General features: G+C 48.7%; 2 protein-coding genes and 1 pseudogene across 2 annotated transcripts; 1 reads left to right on the top strand and 2 right to left on the bottom strand.

The window, feature by feature from the left end:
• Positions 1-219: 219 nt before the first annotated feature.
• Positions 220-2,827, bottom strand: LOC125543026. Its single transcript, XM_048706270.1, has 4 exons — positions 2,583-2,827; positions 2,006-2,504; positions 1,282-1,558; positions 220-1,203 (listed from the first exon to the last, which is right to left on the bottom strand). Exons 2-4 carry the CDS (start codon positions 2,216-2,218, stop codon positions 755-757), a joined length of 939 nt encoding a protein of 312 aa, XP_048562227.1. The 5' UTR covers positions 2,219-2,504; positions 2,583-2,827; the 3' UTR covers positions 220-754.
• A 4,214-nt stretch (positions 2,828-7,041) lies between these two features.
• On the top strand, positions 7,042-8,928 carry LOC125543025 (acyl transferase 7-like). Its single transcript, XM_048706268.1, has one exon. The coding sequence runs from the start codon at positions 7,331-7,333 to the stop codon at positions 8,642-8,644; it is 1,314 nt and encodes a 437-aa protein (XP_048562225.1). The 5' UTR covers positions 7,042-7,330; the 3' UTR covers positions 8,645-8,928.
• A 6,956-nt stretch (positions 8,929-15,884) lies between these two features.
• Positions 15,885-19,027, bottom strand: LOC125543027 (annotated as a pseudogene).
• Between the last annotated feature and the right edge of the window lie 8,001 nt (positions 19,028-27,028).

Genomic DNA, 27,028 nt, shown 5'->3' on the forward strand with positions numbered 1-27,028 from the left:
GCTTGGCTTTCAACTACAAGTTGTCAGTACATGATCAGGTATAATCCGGCGTTCATTAACCCGGTCTGGTTTTGACTAACAAGTCGTCAGTGTTATAAGGAAAACCCGGTGTTTATTACATCCCAGTACGGTTTATGATCATAATCCGACAAATTAAGGACGGAGTTATCAAATGCTCTGGATTGGTGTTTGCACCTTTATCATACAAGTAGTTGGACAGCCAATGAGATATGTTGCAGATATTATTATACTTTGATTATCCATCCAAGTATTGTCTATGTTTGGGCATTATGACCCGTCCAGTGGTAAACCACTAGGACACTTTCAAGTTCTTGTATACAGAAACACAAATCGTCATGGGCTATGCATAAATAGATCCCAAAAAGTGGAGCAAGTTTTCAGAATATCAAAGCACCACAACACATGCTCGATGGCATGACAGATAAAGGAGTTTTTGCTATCCTATTACACGAAGCTTCAAAACGGCTCCAATTGAGTAATTGTTTTTCAGCATTGGCACACAATAGCTAGTAAACCGGCTGCCGGTTTAAGATGCTTCGTCTGGACGGTTTGATGGTTGAGGGTCATTTGGTGCAATCACTTCTTCTTCATCCCTCCCCAGACGCTGGAAATCAACCGTCGACCAATCGATTCCGGTTAAAGCTTGAAACACGACCTCTTCATGGATAAGGCTGGAGGGGTTAATATCAGGAGCATAAGTATGCTTACGGATTGTAGGCACAAGTTCTTCGACTTAATGGATTTCGGCAGGCTGTCTTTTCCCTTCAAGGTCGTAAGCCGGCTGGAAATGAGATAAGTCTGTATCTTCTGCCAGTTTGCTGGCTATTGGCCGCATCTCTATTGTTAGCCTTCGGAGATCATCATTGTCGAAGTTTGAACCGTCCTCCTTCACACCTGGATATCCTTTAATGATGTCATCCGCTTCAAGATCTGGAATCCATGCTTTGGCCCGGATTAGTGCGGTCAGCGCTCCTGCTCTTGCGGCTGACTTCTTCAGTTCAGTAATCCGGGCTGGTAACATGGCTAGCTTGTCCAGAGTTTCCTTTATCAGTGATGGCGCCGGTTTGTTATAAGCCGCAGTGCAAATAGCATGCTGGGATCCAGAGTACAGCTGTTCAATCAAGGTATAAGCCGCTTTAAGCTTCATCCGCATATCCGTGCCCAGATGAGCAATACGAGTGCCTGTCACGGTTTAAAATCAGCAAACCGATAAATAATAAGATCTCATAAATTGGACAAGCTGCATAAGGAGATACTTACCAAAAATGGCGGATGTCATGGCGTTGATTTGCCGCTTCAAACCAGTTAGTTCATCTACAACTGGCTTCAGGGCTGCTTCGGCATCCTCGGCTCTTTTGGTTAAACCGGCCTTCTCGGTTTCCCAGTCAGCGCGTTCCTTGTTAAAAGACTCTTTTAGCTTTTCCATCGCTGTCAGGGCTTTAGTCAGCTCCTCTTTGGCTTTCGCAGCTTCTGCTTGTTGGGACTTCACGTTCTCTTGCAAATCAGCCGTTCGAGCATCTCTATTGCTTAGCTCGGCCTGTAACAATGAAGATATGTCAACAACAGGATATGTATTTTCTAATTACAAAGCGTATAACAAGTTATGCACTTTGTACTTGGGGGCTAATGCCTATTTGCTCTGATTCACTACATCTTTTATAAGTCTCCAGAACAATGTAAGGATTATCCTTGACACTTGGGGGCTAATGCACATTTGCTCAAAACGGACGCATGGATTAAAGACCTGGATTACCTCACAAAGCTAGACCGGCCTTTGGGGGCTACACTGAGGAAGGCTATATAATTACATTGGTAAAGTGTCGGTTTTGGTTTTCACTAAGGATCTGACATTTTGAGGGTCAGTACGAGAGGATTAAAGTGTTATAAAGACCCGGTTTAAGATTAAAATCATAAAACGGCCCTTGGGGCTACTTGGACTAGCATTTCAACTTTGGAATCAAGAAGTAAAGGCAGATGAAAATACCTCATAGCGTTCCTTCATCAAGTTCACCAAACCGGCTTCATAGTCACGGTTTGAGTGCAGACGGTTTAAGAAACCGGACTGAAGTTCTTCAGCACTAAGATGAGCATAACTTGATAACTCAGTGCTCCATTTACCCTTTTCCCTGGCAGCACGTTCCTCTTTGGCACTGTGTTGAGCTAATATTACACGATGGCCAGGAGAGCTGTGGCCCATGCCAGTAATGATAACATCATCTCCTTGGCCTTCAGTAGTATCAGTGCCTTTCACCGGACTAGCCCGGTTTGGAGCCGCCGGTTCAGTGTCGGGCACCGCAGGATCAGCTTCTGGTTGTTCACCAATATTCTGGTCTTGAAGGGGCGGATCATCAAAGGTAGCTTCAGGATGAGGACCCTTCGGTTCACAAGTTTGGTCCGGTTCACCTATTTGATCTTCTTCAAAAACCACCTGGTCTTCTGACGGATTGTTGACCCGAGCTTTCTTGCTGGGTCTGGCTTTGGCTCTGTAAACAAAATTAAAAGAGGTTTAGCATCTTATTCAAGATTTGCAATGCATTGGAAGAAAGGGTTTGAATGCTTACCCAGCTACAGTTTTAAGAGAAGGGAGTTGGGTTGCTGTTGACTCGCCAGAAGATGAGGGAGGTGTCACCTGATAATTTGAATCGGACGGATTAAGAGGTTGTCTGAAATAACCTGTCTTGGGATAAGAATTTTCAGAAGTGGGAGAGACTTCAGACCGGCGCTTCCGAACCGGGGTATCAGGTAAACCAGCCGAAGTAACTTGTTGGCCACTGTGCCGGGTTGCCCGGCGAGCTTCATGCTGCTGCGTCTTCAAAATAAATGTTGGATCCAAGTAAGGAAGAGGATGAGAAAAGCTTACTTTCCGGACTGCTTGACGGGTTTTTTGTGTTGGCATAGAGTCTGAACCGGAAGAAAGGGGAATTACCTCTACATCATTAGCCTGGTTCCCTTCTACGTCCTCCTGATAAAGATCATTGTTAATGAGGTGCATGAAAAGGGAGCCAAGTGAGTCAAGATCTACCTCAACTTCCAGATCATCTGCATCTTCATCAAGTTCCATGCTGATCCGGTCAGCCGTTTTCCGCTTTGAGGTACGCTTGACGGCTCTGGTTTTGGGACGGGATGGCTTGGCCGCTTTATCTGCGGATTTCTGCTTCCAGAAGGGATCATCACCCTGTTTGTACACGAACAGAAGAAAGTTTACAAGTTGAACAATTTAAAGATATCAAGATAAAAAGGAAGCATAGTGTTTACAGCAGGCGGTTTATTCTGAGTGTAGAAGGGGTTCAAGCCGGTTTGGCGACAAACTGGTTCCGTTTCATTCAAAATTTTCTTGACGCTTTCAGTGACCTCTTCATCGGTTACCTGAATGTTGATGTGGCGTTGGGGGTCTTCAACTTCACCAGTATACTTACACATTAAACCGGGGCGGCGGCTTAGTGGCAAAACGCTCCAAGATATCCAGCAACGCACAAAATCAACGCCTATTAAACCGTTGGCCATAAAGGCCCGAAGCTTGGCGAGTTGAGGGGCATATTTGGCCCGTTCTGCGGAACTCAAACGTTGCGGCATTGGATGAGTGTTGGAAAGCCGGTGATCACGGTAGCCTGGAAGAGGATTCACATCTTCAGGAGAGGTATCTCTAAAGTAGAACCAAGTCTGGTTCCATTCCTTAGGGTGACTGTGCAGTTTGGCATGAGGGAATTCAACTTCCTTCCGCTTTTGAATAGAGACACCGCCGAGTTCAGTGTTGGGACCATTTACAAACTCTGTACGACGGTTCAGATGGAAAAAGTTCCGGAACAGCTCAGCGGTTGGTTCTTCTTGTAAGTATACTTCACAGAAGACTTGGAAGTTGCATAGATTGGACACAGAGTTGGGTCCGATATCTTGAGGATGGAGTTGGAAATTGGCAAGCACATCTCGGTAAAACTTTGACCCTGGTAGTTTGAATCCACGGCCTATGTGGTCGACAAAGACCACAACCTCACCCTGCCTTGGGGTTGGAGAATTTTCTGTTCCTGGAGCTCGCCATTGAATTTCAGTTTTCTTAGGCAAAGTGTCGATACTGACCATTCCGTTCAACTGTTCCTCGGTGACCCGGGAACGAGCCCAGTTGCAAGCGGCAAACTGTTTAGCCATTGTGCAACGAAAAGCTGGAAAGGAAATGCCGGTTTACAAATCATTCATGATGACACGCAAGATGCAATAGGAATAAAGATATACAGATATGTCAAATTGTGTAAACCGAGGACTAATACAATAATGAATGACAAGGTCATATCAAGGGCATAAATGTGTTGTTAAACCGAACTATTACAATCAATGTAAAGGAGGTTTGCCGGTTTACTAGGGGACTAATGGTATGAGATAGATTGTTTTTTTACAAGGGTAAACCGCCTACATGGTACAGAGGATACAGATCTAAGGCGAAAAGGGCTAAGTAAGGAAAAACAAGTTTCACAGGATCACATGGGAATTTTGGATCTACCGAAGACAGAAAGGCAAAAATATTTTGACCTAAAAAGTGTAGGACCCAAAGCAGGTTGTAAAAGTTCAGATCAGTTTTTCGCGTGCAGAAAGTTTGTGGTGGTAGCGGAAAATAAACCATTACGCGGAATATATCAACATTGAGATTTTCTATCTATAGACTAAGGAGGAACAGGAAAGAACAGCACCGGAACTCCGATGAACTTTAATGAACTGCGAAGAACAAGGAAACCCTAGACAGATCTACAAGGGGGGAAAGAAAAGGACTTACAATGACTGTTGAAGCAACGGAGGAACACCGCAGTTCTCTGGTAATAGTCAGGTTGATGCAGCGGCCTTTGTCGAAGCAGAGGAGAAGCTCAGTGACGGCGGTGGCGCTCAGGGGCAGAGGTGTCGCGGGGAGGAAGAAGAAGCGAGGGAGACGAAGGGAAAAAATGATAAGGACCCGTGGCCCTATTTATTAGGCGAAGCGATAAAGCGACAAGTGCGGGAATCGAGGAGCTCAAAATGGATAGTTAATAATGGTGTCGCCTCGATGACTGGATATGCATTAATGAAGGTAATCCTCAGCTTCAACGGATAGATGACGTCAGGGCGGTTTATCATGATCCTGGAGTATGACGTCACGGCGTTTTACAAAATCAAGGTGAAGAGGCAAAGGAGGAGTTTTTTCTAAGTATTGAAGATTGACATGAACAAGTTCAAACCAATCTGGGGCCTAATGTTGGGGATATTACTACTAGACGTAAACCGGCCAGGAGTAGCCGGTTAGCTTTATGAAGATTAGAAGCCCATGAAGATGTAAGAATGATGGCGCTTTATGAAGGCCCAAGGCCCAGAGGCGAGTTAAGGCCTGTAGATGTAAACCGACTTAATTATGTAACTTGCATTGTAAGATAGGAAGTGTAGAGACCAAACCGAACACATCTATGATCCGGCTTCGGGACTCTGTAAACCGGCGGGCGTCAACCTATGTATACCTATGTATATAAAGGGACGACCCGGCAGTGGTTTAGGGACAATAGACAACAACTCGAGAGCCAGTCAAAGCGGATTCGCTTCCTGGTCATCGAAACCCTAGCAATACCAATCACAACTAGACATAGGCTTTTACCTTCATCGAAGGGGGCCGAACTAGTATAAACTCCCCGCGTCCCCTTGTCCGGTTTAACCCCTTTAAGCTAACCAGTTGCGATGGCTCCACAACTAAGTCCTTTCATGAGGACATCTGCCGTGACAAACCCATGACACCTGGGCTAGCAGTAACCCCTGTTGAGACTGCAGCCGAAGAATCGCGCACTTTCGCCATATCCCGTTGGCGTAAGCGTGGAAGTATTTGGTATTGGCTTCACCCTTAAGTGTCCACTTTAGGCCACCGCGGCACTGCCAGTATTCCTCTTCGGCACGAAGCAAGGCCTAGACCTGTTCCTCCAGAGCATATCGGTGAGCCCACTCTTGCTTAGAGAAGGCCCGAGCATCCGCCTGTTCGTCAAGTTTCGCTATCTCTATGACAATACTCGCCCTGAGCATCTTATCTTGACAGCTTTGGTTGGAACCCCAGCCCTTAAGGCTGGCACGAAGGCGGCCCGCAACTGCGTTCCAGAACTCCATGGACCCCCGTTGAGGCCCCGCCTAGGTCACACATTGCATCCATTTCGCCCTGAAAACAAAATCGAACTCTGGGTTCTCAAACCAGTCCGTCTCGAAAAAGAAATGAGAGCTCTGCGGTATCTTGTCTTCCCCGGAGGACAGAACAAGGGGCACATGGTCCGAGCCAATTCTGGTCTCCGCTAACAACGAGCACAGGGGATGTAACATTTCCCAATCGGGCGAAATGAACACCCGATCCAGCACTGATCGCACCGGGGCGAGCTGCTTGTTCATCCAGGTGAATCTTGCCCCCGATCTGGCCACTTCCCGGAGTGCCATGGTGGCAATAGCGCAGTTGAACATGGCCACCCTAGACCAGTTGATGTTGCTATTGTTCTTGTCCGCACCTGAGCGGATCAGTCGATTTTGAGAAGGAAGAAGGAAGCGTCGAAGATATCACCGCTGGTGTCTGCAAAGAACAACCCCACTATCTCTCTTACGGTTGCGGGTGCAGGTTTGCCGAAGAAGCACCCCCACTATCCATCTTAGGGTGGCAGGTAAGGTGCTACTTTGCCGGGAATTTTTTGGGTGGTCGCCAGGCTTAGAGGAGATGGCCGGGGGCGGCGGCAAGACCGACAGTGGGCTGATTTAGGGGAGGACGGTGTGACAACGCGGTCGCGGGAGCGCCACACGCGGTGGAAGCAGGCGGCTAGACCGGCGGCGGCGGGGGGGTTAGAAGGAAGAATAGGAACAACAGGAGGTAAAAGAAGGAGATCGGGCCCTTGATTTCGCATCGGACGGCTGAAAAAATTGACTGACCTATGTTATTATTTTCAGACGAGTGACATATAGCTTGTCCCTTATTAGTAAGATCAGCTGTTGTGCCTGTGTAGTCGAATTCAGCGCTTGGTTGCAACTGCCAACTGGATAGAGCTATGAAAGCGCCGCTCCACCACCTTTTGACCCCGACGGCTCGACGCAGAGCAGAGCAACCGCACAGGCCTGGGTCCGCTTCCATCCGACTCTCATCCTCGTCACCACCAAGAACCTACGCAACACGCCCTATAAATACCATGCGCTTCCCCTTCAATGGCAAGTCAAGCAACCAACCACACACCAAATCCAAGCAAGGAGCAGTAGCGGTCAGCTAACTGCCCAACATCCAAGCCCACCGATCACTTCTCTCTCTCTCCCGCCAGCTCCATTCAGTTCTTGCGGCTTTGTTGCAATGGCGGCGGTGAACAAGTCCGTCGAGCGGCTGGCGCAGCGCCTGGTGGCACCGGCCGAGCCCACGCCGGTTGGCCCGCTCCGCCTGTCCTGGCTCGACCGGTACCCTACCCAGATGGCGCTCATCGAGTCGTTGCACGTCTTCAAGCCGACTCTTGATCGGGACGTCTCCGGCAGCCCGGCGAGCACCATCGAGCGGGCTCTGGCGCAGGCCCTGGTGAATTACTACCCTCTCGCGGGACGCCTGGGGTTCACGGAGGAAGGTGGGCTACTGCAGGTCGACTGCGGCGGCGATGGCAGCGGCGTCTGGTTCACGGAGGCCGTGGCTGGTTGCGCCCTGGAGGACGTGGAGTACCTGGAGCACCCGATGATGATAGCCAAGGACGAGCTGCTCCCGCCCACGCCTGCCCAGGAGGAGGACGTGCGCAAGCTCGTCCTGCTCGTCCAGGTGACCACATTCGCCTGCGGCGGCTTCGTCGTCGGCTTCCGCTTCAGCCACGCCGTCTCCGACAGCCCCGACGCCGCGCAGTTCATGGCCGCCGTCGGCGAGCTCGCCCGCGGCCAGAGACTGGAAGGCCTGGCGGTGGAGCCGCAGTGGGGCCGTGAGGCCATCCCCGACCCGGCCGACGCTGTCGTCGGCAGCCTGCCGAGCCCCGCGGGCGCCAAGAGTCTTGAGTACCTCGCCATGGACATCTCCGCGGACTACATCGGTCATTTCAAGTCCCAGTACAACACGGAGCACGCCGGCTCCTGGTGTTCGGCGTTCGAGGTGCTGGTGACCAAGGCGTGGCAGAGCCACACCCGCGCGGCGGGGTTCGAGCCGGAGTCCACCGTGCACCTCTGCTTCGCCATGAACGCCCGGCCGCTCCTGCACGCCACGCTCCCACGCGCCGGCGCCGGGTTCTACGGCAACTGCTACTACATCATGCTCGTCTCCGCGCCCGCAGGCAAGGTGTCCGGCTCCTCGATCCCGGAAGTGGTGAAGATCATCAAGGATGGCAAGAGGCGGATGCCGTCGGAGTTCGCGCGGTGGGCGACCGGGGAGGCCGGCGCCGACGACGGCGAGGACCCGTATCAGATCACGTCGGACTACCGGATGCTGCTGGTGTCGGACTGGACGCGGCTCGGGTTCGCGGAGGTGGACTACGGCTGGGGGCCGCCGGCGCACGTCGTGCCCCTGATGAACCTGGACTACATCACGACGTGCATCTTGGTGAAGCCGTGGGCGCACAAGCCAGGGGCGCGGCTCATCACCCAGTGCGTGACGCCCAACCGCGTCGCCGCCTTCCACCAGGGAATGCTCGACATGAACTGACCGGAGCCGGAGAAGAAGTGAAGCCGAAGGCAAAAGGATGCGTGATTAGAAATAGATACGGTTGCATTGGATTGGTTGATGGGTGGATTGATGGTGTGTAGCGTGACTGATAATAAGCAACTGGTCCTGAATTTGGGGAGTTAATTGTATGGGTTTGGTGGAAAGCCACCAACTGAAGGGAAATACCCAATGGTTCCTGGGTACATATGTACCCTATATGGGGATTTATTTTTAATAGTTAAACAAAAAGTCAAAATAGTTAAGAAACTATTTTTAGAATAAAATTGACTTACTTGCGCGCTAGTATACACATTTTCAGAAAAAAGAAAACTATGTTGACTTCACAGTGAAAAAGACAAAATTTATTTGCTACTATAGATCACTATTCACGCTATTTTGACCGGAAATTTGTCTTTTTTGAAAAGAAGTCAAAAAGGAATTTTATGTTTTTGTCAGTTTTCTCACTAGTACAATGGAAGGTCAAGTTTTTATCAAAAATATTTTTAGAAATTTTTGACTTTTTATTGAATTACTAAAAAAAATTGCATATAGGGTACATATGTACCCAGGAACCAAAAGTTCCCCTCCACCAACTGAACTCGTTTTTCGTGGAGTATAATAAACTATTATTGGACACAGAGCTCTTGTTCTCCCGTCACTCACTGACTGAAAGGAGGTTGGCATCCGCCGTAGTAGCGTGCATTGCAGATTAGGAGAGTACTCCCTGCGTTTGGAATTAGTTGACGCTCAAACGCGTATTAATTACATTGCGCTACAGTTTAGCAGGCCCACTTGGATCATCTTCTGAGCTCTGACCATGTACTATGTTGTTTACCTGCTAGTTGCAGCATGCATCTCGTTGCAACTTGCAACATAACCTGTTCTGCACCCGGCTTAATGGAGTTGAGCTCAGACCGTCAGAGCTTCGGATGCAGTTGAGTAGATCGTAATTGAATCTCTTGCTCCTGAGTGGACAGTGTATTACACTGACACCCATCTTACTGTCTTCCTAGTGGACCAGTGCGGCATTAAACAGTCGCTTATCGCAGCAAGTTAGCTCACCTGACAGGCAGCAGGCTGTCACACTGCAGTCTGACCAAAACATGTCTGCTAGATCTGCATGCCAACCAAAACGCTCCGCACGCCCCCGCTTAGATAAGTCGGAATGCCAACCACGGATGCTCCAGGCGATAAATCTTAAAAAGAAGACCAGATAATAAGCTAACCACATGGGTGAGCTGATCACCAAATCCCATTTGATTAAGCTCACTCGGCTACTGCGCGTCCGATGATCTAGACAAATGATATGATCTACTCCTACTCCACAATATATAAAAGATCCCACGCATCTAATCTTATGGACCATTTGTGCGTGGTTTGTTAGAGGGGCATAGTTTAATGATGATGGTGGTCGCGCAGCATCTGGCTGGTTGGTTGATCTTTTTGTCTGACGCTGTGCGGCGTGGTTGGTTAATACTTCTGTCTGACACTGTGCAGGGTGGCTGGTTTGGTTAGTCGCTCTGGGTTCTGAATCCTGGTCTCCATCCGTTGCCGTCTGATCCGCCATGAGGAACGGATCAAAATATTCCAGGAACCAAGCTAACTCCAAGATCGCTGAACATATGCAACTCTATCGGCTCCGGAGTTATTGTTGAAATCTACTCCCTCTCTAAACTAATGTAAGACGTCGGTACAAGTTAAACTGCAAAAACGTTCTATATTAGTGTACAGAGGTAGTACATTTTTGCATCGGGTAGGCGACATGAGTTTTGCTCAGTTCAGAAGGCAAGTGTTCAGAAGGTACCAGATACATAACAATTGTCTCTCTCGTATCCAATCTAGAGTTTCATTTTTTACTTTCATCTAGGTTTGTTCTGTAACATCTAGTATCCAACTGTCCTTTTTTTGTGACATCAAGTATCCAACTGTCTATACAGAGAGGAAGGTGCTCGTCACCTATTCACTTTCGTAAGCAAAATGAACCGAGTGACGATTGTGGCAACTAGCAAGAGACATGACAAGAACGTTCAGAGTTCCTCTCCTCCCACGTGGTGTTTACTAGTTTTATTTTACAAGCTGCAAAATTACAACAACTTATACAAACTTGGCTGCGGAATTCCCGCACGAGCTCTGGCATGACGCTGGGATCCGGTGGGCTCTTAGCCGCCTCGGCGACGTTTGCTCCGTCGACCACTACTGCCTCAAGGGCCGTGACTTCACAGCAGTCCGCGCCCTCGTCATGGTCGATCGACGCAAACACCTTCCGGACTCCCTGCCAATCCAGATCCCTCCCTCCAACGACATCAAAATCGTCAAGATCACCAAGCTCGCCACGATCCTCGACCCGATGGGGCCTGTTGACCCATCACCGTTCTCCTCCGACTCCGACTCGGACTCGGACGCGGACGACCACTTCCCCAACCGCGGCAACTACACACGCCACGCCCCCGGGGGCTTTGCTGACGAGTTGCCTCGCGGCCCGCCGCCGTCCCCTGTCCTCGCAACCACTCCACCTCCCCCCAACAACATCGGCGGCTCCGTCGACATGCCCCTGCTCGTCTCCTCTGGGGACGAGGGGCCTGCGGGGGGGGGAGGGAGTTCCCCGTCCTCCACATCTCATCGGACGGCGACTCCGCCCCCCTGTCCCAGCGTGCCTCGCCTCCCTTGGCGTGCCCTGCCGCCGACTCATCATCTTCGACTGCTACCATCATGCGCCCCACCCCACGCCTCGCTGCGGATGTCGGGGGTGTACTCCTGCCAGCGCCCCCGCTCGCGGCCGACGGTGTCAACGGCGTCCTCGACGCCCCTCCTCCTCCGTCCGCCCTGCAGCTGCCGTCAGCGCTCTGCCAGTATGACAGCTCCACCTCGTCCAACTTCGACAGCGATGCAGCAGCCTTCACTTTCTCGGCTGGAACCGAATCCCCTGGTACACTTATCGCTACGCCTTGTCCCCCTTCAGCAAAAAATCTGCAAATCTCTCATACCATATCAATGACCACCGTAGCATTGGACCCTACAGATTCTGCCACACATGAGTCCGTGCTTCGCAAGCTGCGGCACTGCCCCAAACACTCGGCGGACAAGACAAAAAGCCTTCACCGCAGCTCCCGCCTGGCCGCCAAAGAGCCCTCTGTCTTCACTGATATGACTACTAGGGCTATCAGGGCAAAAGCCGCGCGCCTCACTGCCTCCGACGTCGCAAAGGCTCTCAAGGACGCCATCCACAACACCCAGCTCGATGTTCCTGAAGCCCCGCCTGCTTCTGCCGCAGCCCTTGCGGAGATTGCTGCTCTGTGCGGGGCTGACGGCGATGCTGTTGCTTCCATCGCTCATGCTGATCACAGCAGCGACGACGGCGGTGCTGACACTCTGCCATGATGCTCCAACTATCCCACGCACGCCCAAGTGGCGGCCTAGCGGTGACTTGTTGTCCCTACCGCGAATCGACCGATCGGGTCTACTTATCCCCTAGCTTATGTGCACAGGGCAAACCTTGTGTCTGCCTCAACTACCCCTTAGTTTATTGTTCCCTAGCATTTCATATCAGTAGTTTGCTCTCGTCTAAGTGTCTGGTGTACTCCTATCTGTATGAGTAACACCACCCTATCTATCTGTTCATGGAATGTACGAGGTCTTGGTGATGTGTCAAAATGCGCTGACATCCTCTCAGAACTTAAAACTAAATGACATTACTGAACAAAAATTACGATCCTTCCTACCTCACTCTCTACACCAACATGTGTTTTTACCGGCCGATGGCTCGGCTGGGGGAACAATCTCGGCTTTCAACTCAAACTACTTCTCAGTGCTCTCCCACACGCACAACAACTTTACTACATCGATCAAACTCACGTCCCTTGCGCACCCACAACCCTTTATCATCACAAACGTCTATGCTCCCGCAAGTCGCAACCTCAAACAAGCTTTTCTCGATGAGCTCAGAACGATAAAACAAGACGACCACACGCCCTGGTTAATAGTAGGAGACTTCAACCTTGTACGTTTTTCGCACGAAAAAAATAACCACAACTTTCACCAACGAGAAGCAGATGCTTTTAACAGCATGATCAATGAGCTAGCCCTACTCGAACTCCCACTGCTCGACCGACGCTTCACTTGGTCTAACAAACGCTCTTTGCCAACCTTAGAATGACTCGACCGGGCGTTCTTTAATCTGTCATGGAATAATTACTTCCCTAACACAACACTGTCCTCACTGCCACGCATCACATCAGATCACGTACCCCTAATCCTACGCATCCAGACAGGTGTACCAAAACCACGCCACTTTAGATTCGAGTCTGCATGGACTCTCTCCGTAGAATGCCATAACATCGTGCAGAAATGCTGGGCCGCTAACCGCCAATCAGCCCAACGAATAAACTCAGCAGCCGCCTTGTCAAAAGCCCTCAAAACAACACGTTCCTCTCTCAAACAGTGGGCATCCAAAAGATCACCAGCCCACCTCCGCGAAGCAGCAGCAAAACAAGTCATAAACCTCCTCGACCTAAAAGAAGAAGCCCGACCACTCTCTCGAGCCGAACACAGATTAAGACTTGTTGTCTCAAATGCTCTACACTTAGCTATTTCGGAAAAAATGGCTTTTTGGAAGCAACGGGGGAAAGTGCGCGCTGCTATTCACGGTGAGGAGAACTCTCAGTATTTCCACGCCGCCGCCTCCCAGAGACTGCGAAAGAACACCATAACTTCCCTCCTACAAAATGGGACGGAGTTCCATTCCCACGACCAAAAAGCTGTCATTCTTCAGCAACACTTCACATCCATCATAGGCTGCGCACCGCCTACATTCTGAGCCTTCCAGCCACAACAATTCTACCCCCAACCGCTGCCCCAACTACTCAATCTAGAATCTACCTTTTCTCATGATGAAATAAAAGATGCCTTCATGCAAATGAACCCCCTAGCTAGCTCCGGACCGGATGGTTTTGGCCCCCTCTTCTATCAAAAATACTGGAATCTCGTAAAAAACCACATCTTCTCATTTATGACAGCTTTCCAAAACCTCTCTGCACAAACTGAATGCTTAAACCGCGCCCACCTAATTCTGCTGCCAAAAATAGAAGAGGCAAATACTCCAGGATCCTACCGCCCGATCTCTCTTCAAGACTGTCCCGTCAAAGCCGCCGCCAAGATCCTCACCAACAGATTAAACCGCTGATCCTACTGCTTGTTCACGGAAACCAGACTGGCTTTATCTTAGACCGTTGCATCGCGGAAAACTTTATCTATGCTACGGACCTCATCGGCTCCTGCCATAATCGAAAAGCCCCAACCATGGTCATAAAACTAGACTTCTCAAAAGCCTTCGACACTCTCTCCTGGGAATCTCTCCACGCCATCCTCCACTGCCGCGGCTTCCCGCCAAAATTCACGGCCTGGATCCAGGATATCCTCTCAACAGGAAAAACGGCCGTCATGCTGAACGGGCTCCCAGGAAACTGGATAAACTGCAAGAACGAACTCAGACAAGGAGACCCCATATCACCCTACCTTTTCATCATCGTTGCTGACCTCCTTCAACAAATGATCACACAACACTGCGACGCTCGGCACCTAACACACCCACTGTTCACACACCTGCCACCGACCGTTCTACAATATGACGATGACACCCTCATAATCGCCAAGGCGTCCAATAACGCCGCCATGCAGCTAAAACACATTCTCCAAAATTTTGCGATCGCTACAGGCCTCACGATAAACTACACAAAAACTACTTTCGTACCTATGCATGTTTGCCCTTCTGTGGCAGACTCCATTGCTACCACCTTGCAATGCACAACCTCGACCTTTCCACAAATCTACCTAGGCCTCCCTGGCACCGACCCATCTACCCCCAAACGCCTTTTTACCCATTATCGAACGATGCCGAAAATTCTTGTCAGGTTGGCGAGCAAAAATCCTATCCAAGGGCGACCGGCTCATCCTTCTGTCTGCTGTCCTTGACTCCATCTTCGTCTATTTTATGTCAGTCTTTCTCATCCCAAAAAGTGTGTTGAAAACCCTAGACTCCATTCGCCGCGCTTTCTTCTGGGCCGCAGAGGAAACTTGCACCGGTGCTCAATGCTTAGTTGCCTGGAAAAATGTTTGTGAGCCCAAAAGGCTAGGTGGTCTAGGTCTAAAAAATCTCCATGTTCAGAATAACTGTCTAATAATGAAATTTGCCATAAAAGCTCTGCTACCGAACCAAACTCCGTGGCAAGATTGGATCGACCTTCAACACCCAAATGCTCTCATCGCTCCACAAAACAGCCACTCCTTCCTATGCCAAACCATAAACCACCAACTACCAGCTCTACACTCCATCTCCTTCGTCATCATACAGTCCGGAACAAACACCTATTTTTGGCTAGATATTTGGCTACACCAACAATCACTCGCTACTCTCTTCCCCTGCCTCTACTCACACACCACCACCCCCCTCGCTCGTGTGGCTGCTGTTTTGAACCACGGTCTAGAATCAATCCTACGGGACCGCCTAACATCTAATGCCGCTACCGAGTTGTGCTCTTTGTTGTCTCTCCTGCAGGATTTCCAGGTATCGCTGGGACCGGACGAGCGCTACCTAAACGGTGGCCTCAGTTTCTCTACACGGGCCGCTTATCAGCTGGTCATGGCCGACAATGATGTCGACGCCCATGCCATTGCAATCTGGTCTTCATGCGTTCCAAACCGTGTGAAAATCTTTGCATGGCTTCTGTTTCGTGGAAGACTCAACTCCAAAAGCAACCTTATCCGCAAGCACATCGTACCAGACGCGCTATGTCCACGGTGTGGGTTCGACGGGGAGACCACGTCGCATATCTTCCTACACTGCCCCCTCGCTCAGAGAATATGGCAGCGACTTGGACTATCGCCACCCAACTCCATCGACAACCTTTGGGACTGCCGCCTCCCCAACCAGCTGGACGCGCTAATATGGCACTCCATCCTCCTCATTATCCTATGGAAAATATGGGACTCCAAAAACGCCATGACTTTCAAGCAACAGAACCACCACAGCATCTTCACCCTCAAGCGAATCATTAATGACCTTATGCTCTGGACGCACCGGATGAAGAAACCGGCGCATAAGCAGGCCGCCTCTTCATGGCGTTCCTACTTCTTATCACGCTTACACGTGCTTATGTAATTCACCTTTGTAATCGGACAGACGTTGGGTTACAAAAATGAGAAATATATTCAGGTCCCCCCCCCCCCCCCCGGTGATTTTTCAAAAAAAAATGTTGAGTACATGGAGAGCAAAGGATGCCCTAGCCAGTCCAGCCAACATGGGCTCAGTGATCATCTTAAGGAGGAGAACACACAATATGCTACAAGGTGGAGTGCAAAAAATGCGGCAAGATCACCTGGAAGGGGTGCCGAAAACATGTCGCGTCCGTCTATGAGGGCATCGAGAAACGAAGCACCGCACCTACAAGGCGTGGCTGGGTGTCCACGGGAAGGCAGAAGGGTCAGCTTCTACCACCAAAGGAAGTGATGTGCTTTTGCTGAAAATGGTTTCCAAGCCCGACCTTGCAGGTGAAGCAAAAGCTTGAATTCATGCACATGGATCGCTAGTTTTGCAACTACCAGACTGAAGGAGACTGCACTTTTGAATAAAAGCTTACCTCTGCTATCAGCTTGTATTTGTTTCTGACTTCTTCGCAGGTCTAGTTCCGATAATCTAATAAAACATTCTGCAGTTGATTGGTAATGTTCTCTAGCTAAAGATACAAATCAGGGCTGGCTTCCAGAGAGAGCTGGAAAAACTCGGCAAACTCTTTGATCAACGACTCGTAAGCTATATCCATCAGTTCTGCATCGTTATATTCTCTAACATTGGAAGCCTTTTGCAATATCTGCTTAATGCTCCCAACGCCACGGCCCTTTATGCCGCAGGGAACAATGTGTTCAAAAGGGCTTAGGTCAGTTGTGACATTAAGCGCTAGACCATGATATACTATTCATCTTGCACACATAACACCAATAGCTGCAACTTTCTGATCCCCTGGAGAGGAAATAGAGTGTACAAGTTAAGAAAGATATGTGACAACATGACAAACATTTTGCAGTATCCAAATGGATAGTAACATACCAACCCAAACACCAGTGAGGCCTTCTATTGTTGATGCCTTGATAGAGAATGCGGACTGAAGGGCACGAATGATCACAGTTTCAAGTGATCTTTGGTACCAGTTGAGATCCTTCTTTTGATACCGCAAATTGAGGATCGGGTACAGAACAAGCTAAGAAAGCAATAATTGATTGTGAGATAATAGTGTTAAGCTACAAAAAAAACATGAATAACTAAGATTTTGTGTTCAATATTTCGATAGTCAGGAAGTTTGTTCTTATTTCAAAATGGTCATCGGTTGATCTAACCAAAAAGGATATGGAAAACCTTATTTGTTCATTATTTACTTTCCTTTGAAGCTTAGGTTACTTCAGACTTAATTACCTTGAAGCAGAAAACTAAACTGGAAACAATGGTGGGCGCAAGTACACATTCAGACCCACAATACACCTAAAATAACTAACAAATACCTGTCCAGGACCATGATATGTCACCTCCCCACCACGGTCAATACGATGAATCTCAATAGGAGATTCTTCTATATTGAAATTGAGGTACTTCTCACTATTGCCGTTGCCCAGTGTATAAACCGGTGGATGTTGCAGCACGATTAAGGTGTCCGAGTGATCTTCATCTGTGTCCATGTCTATGCCTACCAACGGTTTCCTCCTCTCAACAACGGACTTCTGCCAACCCCATGAATCAACAAGAGGAACTATCTGCCGATGGAGATCAAAGAGTTCACACCTGTTGAATACAAAGAGTGTCATTCGCCACGATGACGACACCATACAAGCAAGCAATAGAAGGCTGACATGCTACAGAAGTGCCCACAGCTTCAGTTCAGGTGGTAATGCAGACAGCAAACCTATCATTACAAAAATTATTTGGAGCTACCTAGCTTGTAAATACATCATGGGCAAATATTGTGCAGAACAGAACAGTAACCCGATTTGCTTGTGCTCAAGTGCATTCCTGCAACTCCTTGACCAAAATCATTAAGAAGAGCTCATCAACTAAGCATTGTGCTAAACAAAACAAATGCAGCCGCATTCTTTACTACTAGTAAATGGCACATATCTTCGTAGCTGAGACTCATTCAAATTGTTGGTCAGACCTTTGAATAAAACTAACCATAGCAAATAAAATTAACGAATCGAGAGTACCTCCTCCTACCGATGCGATAGGCATCAGCCACCAGGGCCGCGTTGGTCAACACGGCGGCGATAGGACCGGAGCAGAAACCCGCGGCGAGGCCCAGCCTTCCCCCTCGGGAGCACACCGAGGAGTCCCTGGCAGCGGCCTGGAAGAGCAGGATGCTGTGGCAGAGAGGGGCAGAGACCCGGATGGCAGAAGAAATCATGCTCTCGAGTCTGGCTGGGGTGGAACCAAACCCGCAGGTGATGGACTTCTGTGCCGGGCTGGGGTGGAACCAAACCCGAGGAGGAAGAAACCTGGCCGGCCTGGATTGGATAGGCGCGAATCAAATCGCACGGGTGCCGGTAACTCCAAGATCACAGGGATTTAACACAGTCGGTTAATACTTTCCACACAAGTTGAATAAATGTTACTTAATTTTTTCCAGCCAATGGTGAGGAATTGATGGCGGCTGCACGGCACCAACTAAACTGATGGCCAGTTCTTTTCAGCTTATCGGCCCAGAGAATCAGATTCTGAGAAATGGGCTGTGTGCAGAAACAGTCGTCCAGTTCTTTTCAGCTGTTCCATCTATGATATACTGTAGAGATATATAGCAACAGAATGAGGATTAGCAGTGGCAGCATACACCAGATAATAGACAGCAAGAAAATGGCCATTCCCCATTTGAAGTGGCAGCATACACCACATCAAGCACTACCAACATCTATCAGTGGCATCATTCACACAACACTATCAGTATCAAGCAACAGCAGTAACAAACTAACAACTACTTTGAATCAGGGGGAGGCAGTAACCTCCAGCAACAACTTTGAATCGAGTAGACGGAGAGGAGGGGAGGCACTCACCGAGTTCGGTCGATTCGAGAGGGAGACGAGGTGCTGGGCGGTGAGGAGGTCGTGGTTGACGGAGGGGAAGCAGGGGCGGCGTCCGGCGGTGGTCGAGAGACTTGGGAGGCGGGGGAGACGGTGGCGCGAGAGGCGGCGGCGGTGTCGCGGGGGAAACCGGGGAAGGAGGAGTGGGCGCGGTCGCAGGGGAGACGGGGGAAGCGGGGGCAGTCGCAGGCAAGACGGAGCTACGGCGCCGGTACGGCGCCCCGACGGGGAACCCGAGACCAGGGGACGAACGGCCGATTCTCAGGGAGCTGTTTTGTGAAGGGAAATTGTTTTTTATTTTATTTTTTAGAATCATTTTCCTCTTTATAAGTTATACTCCCTCCGTCTTTGAAAGAGTGTACTTTCAATTTTGTTGAAAGATCAAACTATCTTAAAATTTGATCGAGTTTGTGCGATGGGTGCCCCTCCCCTCTCCCTCCCGAGGCGCTCCCGCGGGCGCCGTCGAGAGGCAACCCTAGCGCCTCCTTCGTCCCGCCTCCCCCTTCCTCACTGTCGCTGGGGTGCCGTCGGCCAAAGGCCGTGTAGCCGAGGCGGCGGCGGGGCGGTTCTCCCCTGTGTGCGGATGGATGGCGTCGTGGGCCGCCTTCCTCTTGCCCGTGGCGTCGGGTCCCGGTCGGCTCCTACTCTGGCGCTTCGCCCCGCACCCTTGTGGCCCGCCGACGGCTCCTTCCCCCCTCCCTCCTGCGGCTTGTGGGGTCTGGTGGTCTCGGTCGTGCTGGCGGCGAATCTAGGCATCCCGGCCCAGATCCGGTGGATGTAATAGTCACCGGTGGCGGGGGTGGCTGGCGACCCTGTGGAGGTGGTGGTGTTGCGACCGGTGTCAGAGCTACTCCGGTGCGGGGTGGCGGGGCTTCGGGTGGTTCTGACCAGGGCGTGGAGGCGCATGTGATGTGGTGGTGGCAGGTTGATTGTGGCGGCGGCCAGATTGTTCTGCCATCGGCTCGGCTGTAAGTTGCCTGTGTCAGCCTTCGACCCCTCTCCTCGGCGTCCGTTCGCTTCTCTTGCTGGAGGGCTGGCCTTCTCCCGGCTACGGTCCATCGACCGTCTCGCACCCGATGCCGTAGGACCGAGCTGGTCTCGCGCCTGGCAGCAGGATCGGCATGTCTCGCGCCCGGCAGCAGGTTTGCGCTCGTCTCGCGCCCGGTGTAGCAGGACGGCTCGATGGAGGCTTGTTGTCGCCGGCCTACTGGGTCTTGGCACTGAGACCGGCCAGGGATGCGGAAGGCGGATCCTTTCCGCCCGTCTCTTGCGGTTGGGGTAGCGGTGGGGCTCGGGGGACTTGGTGTCAAGGTCTTGGATTCTGGGGCAGCGGCCCTGGTGGTGGTGGCGCGGGGCTCCTGGGCAGAGCTCATGCCTCCGTGCTGCCCGGTTGCCACGGCCGTGTGGGCGGCGTGGTAGCCGGGGTGTGGCGTTCGGTGGTGATGAAGGTTGGCCGGGGTGAAAACCTGCTCTATCTTCGGACGGACTAGCGACCGCGTAGATCGCTCTCTTCTTGAAGGCGTCGTCGCGGCTATCATTGCTCGTCGTGTTGCTCCAGGGAAAACTCTGATCCTCGGATCGGGCAGTGACGACGCTCCGGTGCCGTATCCTTCCTGAAGGCGCCGCCTTGGAGCCCACGGTTCGTCATATGCGGCTTCACTTCTTCGCGGTGGTGTTCACGGATGAAGCCCCTGGCGGCTCTTGTAGTGCTAGGGAATGTGTTGCTGCGATCAGCGCTTATGCATCATGTCTTGGGTGTGTGTGCGTTTGTGGTGGATGAGTACGGTTATATCAGGCACTGTTGGTCGATGCTTTATATATAAAGCAGGGCGAAATCTTTTTTTGGGTAAAATATATCAATGCTTGTGAAATCAAATAGATATATGATTCAAATATATTTTATTATGAATTTAATGCTACTATTTTTCTCATGGATCTAATGCTACTAATTTGATGTCATAAATATTGGCCTATTATTGTATAAATATAGTCAAATATAAAAAAAATTGACTTTTCAACAAAGTTGAAAGTACATTTTTTAAAAAACGGAGGAAATATATGTTGGTTCAAACCTAACAAAGTGGGCCAGCATGGCTTAGCCCACTGCTACATGTGTCTGGCATGGCACGGCCTACATCGGCCAATTGTAGGGTTGTGCCACGCGTGCCGCGACATCAGGCCCAGGCACGACATATATATATTGAATGAGCTGTTACGCGAGATGTTTACCTTTAATAAGCATGTATTTTGAGTGTTTTTTACTATAAATATTTAAAAGAAGGCCATGTCGTGTCGGCACACTGAAAGCACACTTACTCTCTTAGTGTTTTGATAATTGATGTCAACATATTTTTATTAAATTAATATTTTTATCTATAATATTTTAGATAAGTCCAATGATATGATGTGGCAAGGACATAAGGTGTAAGCCCTTTCAAAATGCGAAGAACAAATTTGGCTACCCAAGACCCTATATTTTTGGTTTAGTGATCAAAGATCACATTAAGTCTCTTAAGAAAGACAATGCTAAAAGAGGATGAGGTATTGTTGATGTAGTTGTTTATCAAAGTGCTTAATGATATTGCTCAAAAACCCTCAGTCACATTTTCTAATCACATCTGTCAAACACCTTAATTTATAATTTCAGTCCCACTGATACATTTTATTCCGGACCCATCGAGATGACCCTTCTATTGCCACGGCTAAAACCCTAACATTTCGGTGGGGCTGGTCAGTGCCAGACGTGCGTGGATTAACATTTCCACAGGCAGAAATGAACGGATCGGACGGTGTAGTTGGGCTAGATCAAACGGTGAGCCAACATAAAACTTAGTTATCTCTCAAATTAGTTTTTTCAAAGTTTTCTGTTCCGCGAAGATTTCGTCGATATCCCGTGGATATCGTCCTTCTAGTGCTCCCGTTCCATAATTCTAGGACTACCACTACTATTTAGCAGATCCCTTTCCTCCTCATTCTCTTCCATCCCGTTCCGCCTCCACCTCGCGAAGCATCACGCCGCCGCCGCCGACGTTCCTCTGCATCGTGCAGTTAAATCCCTAGTTCCCTGCTACCCACGTCAGGCGACCAAACAGTGAGACTACAGTTTACCGGAGAAGTCAGCGGCGTCGCGACTCGTGTGAGCCCTTCTGGCCGGCGTATACCCATCAATGGCGGGAGAGGGCTTATACGGCTGCTCCACGTCCGGTCAGAGGACGGATGGACTCCGGCAGAGTTGGAACTGCGGGGAAGCGGAATGTCTGTAAGCCTCCATAAACTCACCATAGATATCTATGTTCCTCCAATCTGTTCTTCCAATACTTTGCATCATGAAACATCGATTTGGGTCGCTCCCCACCCACCCAAGCCGATGGGGAGAACCTTCAGGCGACCATCTAATCATCTCACATTGCTGCGATCTGAATTCAGGCACCTCTTCTTTTCCAAGATTCAGAGTACCAAACGTGTTGTCATATATCAGCTCCGAATAAAAAGATAATAGGAACCCACCTTTATCGGTTAGTCTGTTGGTAGGTCAATTGTTAGATGAATCGAACACTGGGAAAAGATTGTGATGCCACTTCAGTGGTCTTTTTTCCCCTAACTATTTCCATTAGCCTTTTTCACTTCTGTTTCTGAATCTTCATGGAGCCGCCGACAAACCAAAAATGTATGCCTACGATTTTTCATCTGGTGTTCTCATTAGTACTTTAGTGACTAGTATAAGCACGCAATGTTTGCCTACTCCATGATACTGTTATACTTTATATGTTTTTTCAGGTCTTTTACTGAATTTTAACTTCTTGTGACACAACAGTAAAAATTTGGTGATTGTAGGACGAGGAACTCACTACTGTGTTGCTCAACAATCTATGATGGTTCAGTACTGTGATGATCCAGATGGAGGTGAGGTCGACTTTGCTCCTTTGATAGTAAATGTTCTATTGTGTGAGTTCTATTATATATGCATTAATTAGACTGCAAATGGCTCCATTAAGAGCATTGCTTTTAATGAAAGAAATATTATGTTCACGTCGTCGCAGTGGTTCCTTTTTTTTCATGCCATCCTGATCTGAATTTTTCATCAATCTTCGGTCTAGCCCTTGGCAGGGGAAGTTGATCTCGACGGCGACCTACGTGGCTTGGCACCTATGGAAAGAGAGGAACCTGTGGATTTTCCAGAAGGAGAACTCTACGGTTGATGAAATTTTGGTGCTCATTCGCGCTGACATTGAGGCCCTTGGGTTAGTTTTCTGCGAGTAATTAATTAGCTTTGTTTGTCTAGTCTTCTTTTCCTTCTTTGTTCTTTCCCTGCTGGTAAAAGCACGTACAATCCCCCCCCCCCCCCCCCCCCCCCCCCCCCCCCTATAATGAATTGGCAGAGCTCCTGCCGTTACCCGTAAAGAAACATAAAGTACAAAAACATAACCTATTGATTTCTGGTGCTCATTAGTAGTATAGTGACTACTACAAGCACACAATTACTGATTGCGTTCTCCGCGTGATTAGACTTACCGTATACTATATATGTTTCCTTTTGTTCTTTTACTGAATTTGAACTTCTCCCGACGCAATGACAAAATCTGGTGATTGTAGGGCGAGGAGCTTGCTGATGTCTATGGCAGTTGGTCTAGATGGCGGCCAGGTCAAGTTTGTTCTTTTGAGAGTAAGTGTCATATATTGCTTTCATTTTCTTGTACATGCATTAATTAGATCACAGATGGCTCCATTCAAACAGAAAAGACTCTTTCATGATCGCTCGTTCCAGTGCTCGAAGCGCTGGATGTGTCCCTTTCCATATCAACAACCCTGGCCCCACCTTCTCCTTTGACATCAAGCAGCCCATCCATCTAATCCCCCCCCCCCCCCCCCCCCCCCCCCCCCCCCCCTGAATCCTTGACAAAAGCCTAATAAAACAGCGCTGCACTTTCCTAATTAGCTAACTGCTTCCTGTCGGAAAGAGCGCGCATTAGCCTTGCCCCCATTCAAACTTAAGAGCGTCACTTTTAATGAAAGAAACATAAAAAATCATTTGCTTTTGTATCTTGATGCACCTTATGTTTCACTTTATTTAAGAAAACAACAAAAGATTTGTGTTTTATCTCTCAAAGTCATGACTAAAGAAAAGAAAACCCCAATATATATTTTTGTCCTTTGTTGTACGGTTCTTTTTTAGGATGACATCACTTGAATAACATAGTTGGACATTCTTAATTGGTTTGAACAAAATGATGAGCGCAAATATCGATTTGTCAGCTTCTTGCTCAACCTTTTAAATCTCCAGTCGGAAGAACAAACCACTGCCGAGATGGCATGCCCCATGGTTTGTGGAAGTAGTTGCACAACATAGGTGAGACAATTCGTTGAGACATGTCCTTTTCTTCTTCTTACATAGCATGCAGAATGAGTCAAAGCGGGATGAAGATTGTAAGCGCATGTACAACGGTGCTATCTTAGAAGTGCCATGTAGAATAAATGATGAGGTGGAGGAGAGAGAACTCATAAGAAAAGGCTTGTCTTCTCTTATTTAAAATAAGACAAGAGATGATCTCTTAGCATAATTTGTCTCACCATGTTTTAAGGAATTTGCTAGTTATTGAAGATAAGGCTAAGATATAACCCATTGTAGACATTTTTTTTGTCATCTCTAAATTACATGCAAGATTTAAGATAAGACTGTCTTATCAACCATTGTACATGCCCTAAGTGTCGAATCCGTCCACACATGACGCATTTTACCCCCATGTCACTAGATCTGTTGGTTGGATCCTAATAAGATGGACCTCTGTTTGACATCACCTTTCTTGTCCTTTTAGTTTTTTCCCAGTCCTCATTGATATCACAGACCATCCGCAAAAGAATTCGTAACGCCGCCGGAACATTTGGAAGCCTCCTTCCACTTCTGCTTCTCTCTGGTCTTTTTCCGACCACCACAGAGGACTCCAATCCTCTCAATCCCGACAGCAGTTGCTCTTCTCACATTGCAGCTTTCTCACACATGTCCATTTTCCTTCGTATCTCTTCATTCTTGTACAATGCATCATAACGGTGCTAGCTTTAGTGGTTGTCATGGTCATATCACGACCATGGTCCTTAGAAACTACAGTGGTGAAGGGGAGGGAGATAGTAGGATCACCATTATTTTGGGCCACTCTCATTGTTGTAACCTGTCACCACACCATGATAGTAGATGCAAGAAAACCTAATGATAGGCCGACCGCCCCTTTGGGATCCACATCCATGTATACCTTGGGCTAGACACCTCGCCTGCCTCTGAGCACATCAGAGTGTTAGACAATCCAAAAGTGGTAGCAAGTCCATCTTGAGATGCCCCGTAGACTGCAAGATATAGCAATGAAGCTAGCCACGTCATCCAACTGGACTGGCGCACCTAGATAGGCGCCCACTTCTCACTATGCCTACACCATTGGTGGAAAATCTATGGTTTATGCAATCTTTGTCGAGGAGCCACCGTCGCCACCAACAACCACCACCACCTTAAGACCATCTCCGACTGGTGTGGAAGAACCAAAGAAGGCCTCTCGAGCATCGCCACTAATGCATCTCGTTGGCTCTACCCTTTTGGGCATGTCGCTTTGCCGCACGAGGTTGTCCTAGATCCAAATAGCCATCTCGATAGTGGCGCCAATAACGACAGCATAGAAATGTTGGTGCTCGGAGCGAAGACTGAGCACCGTGTGAGCTTGAGGTTCTCTACAACTTCGTTGCTCATTGATGTAACAACTAGAGTCAACACCAACGGTCCCAAAACCGAGCTGAAAGGTTCTTGTGATGATGGGATGGAGCACGGCCGGTGAATTGCATAGAGGCTTCCCTAGTAGTTACATAGTTGTATGTACCAAAACCCAAGTAGATAGGCACAAACAAAACAAGATAAATAGGGCAAGATTGATGAGATACCAATGTGGTGCCAATTACTAATGATGTACACACAAGATGTCATCGGTTATCATGGTATGGTCGCTAGCTTCCATGTTGCTTGGTCGACCCTCTCATCCCCTTCATCGCATGTTCATCTCCTAGAGAGCATTCTTCATGATCGACTTATTTGACTTGAGGGCCCCGAACTTTTTTGTGGCATGATGACACTCCAACTGTACCACTTCGTACTCCTTGGACCTTCGACATGTTATTCGTCAATGATCCGGTAACTAGGAGGCCGTGAAGGTCGTCAATGTATTTGTGCAAGAAGTCGACGTCCATACTTAGTAGCTCAAAGTACTCTAGGGTCTTTTTCCATGCCATGAGATCCTCGTGGGAAGGCGAAGAGGCGGGCATGGCCCTAATGCCCTCGGCGATGTTGCTCGTCTTTGTGGTCACTCATGTAGTGGGCGTCAGGTTTATGTGCTTCGGCATACAGCTGTGGAGGAGCGACTTCAGGTCGTGACAGAGCCCATAGTATGCCTACACCATCGAACGAGAGTAGTTGGCGGTTGACGGGAGCGGCGTCGTTGACGATCTTGAACTATCAGAAAGCTTTTGCTAGTATAAAAATCGGTGTCTAGGTCTAGAGAGTTCTAATGGCATCTTCTTCACTGGCTATGTTATTGTTATAATCCTCAAATGCTTTGGGTACTGACTCGTGTGGTTACCTCTGGATTCTCCTTGGACTTGACATCATAATTCAAATTTTTTCTTCTACATTGTAGAATCAAGCACATGATTCAAAGATTCAAATTTCATAACAACTTTGATGCACAAATAAATTAGCAGGTACAAAAATGAACGACATAAAACTTTTAACTCACTGACGTGTCCAAACTCAGGAGAACAATACATGTCCAAGGAAAACAGTATATTGAATGAGTTGAAAGTTACGTCTTCTTCATTTTAGAACCTACTAGTTTATTTGTTTTCAAAATAAGTCTTTATGGAATTTGAATATTCCGAATCGTATGTTCTATTTTACAACGAGGAAGAAGAAAAGTTCTGATGATGTCAAGTCCAAGGAGGATCCAAAGATAACCTGAGTTAGTAGTGAAGGACAATAGCAATAACCAAGCTTGCGAAAAAATGGCAGAAGGTCTACATCCCTAGACATATATTTCGACGCCGTCCAAAGCTTCAAAACTTCAAGATCATCGTCAATGGTGCGGCTATCAATCGCGAACTACTCAATGTTTACCGTGTAGGGCATATTACAGGTCTTGCCAAGATCGGAAGTCGCTTCTCCATGGGCGTATGCCGAAGTACATGAACCCGATTGCTCACTGTAGGATTGATCACGGGGAGGGTCAACATTGCCGAGGGCATTAG

The sequence above is a fragment of the Triticum urartu genome, chromosome 3 (genome assembly GCF_003073215.2).
Source record: "Triticum urartu cultivar G1812 chromosome 3, Tu2.1, whole genome shotgun sequence".
NCBI classification, from domain to species: domain Eukaryota; kingdom Viridiplantae; phylum Streptophyta; class Magnoliopsida; order Poales; family Poaceae; genus Triticum; species Triticum urartu.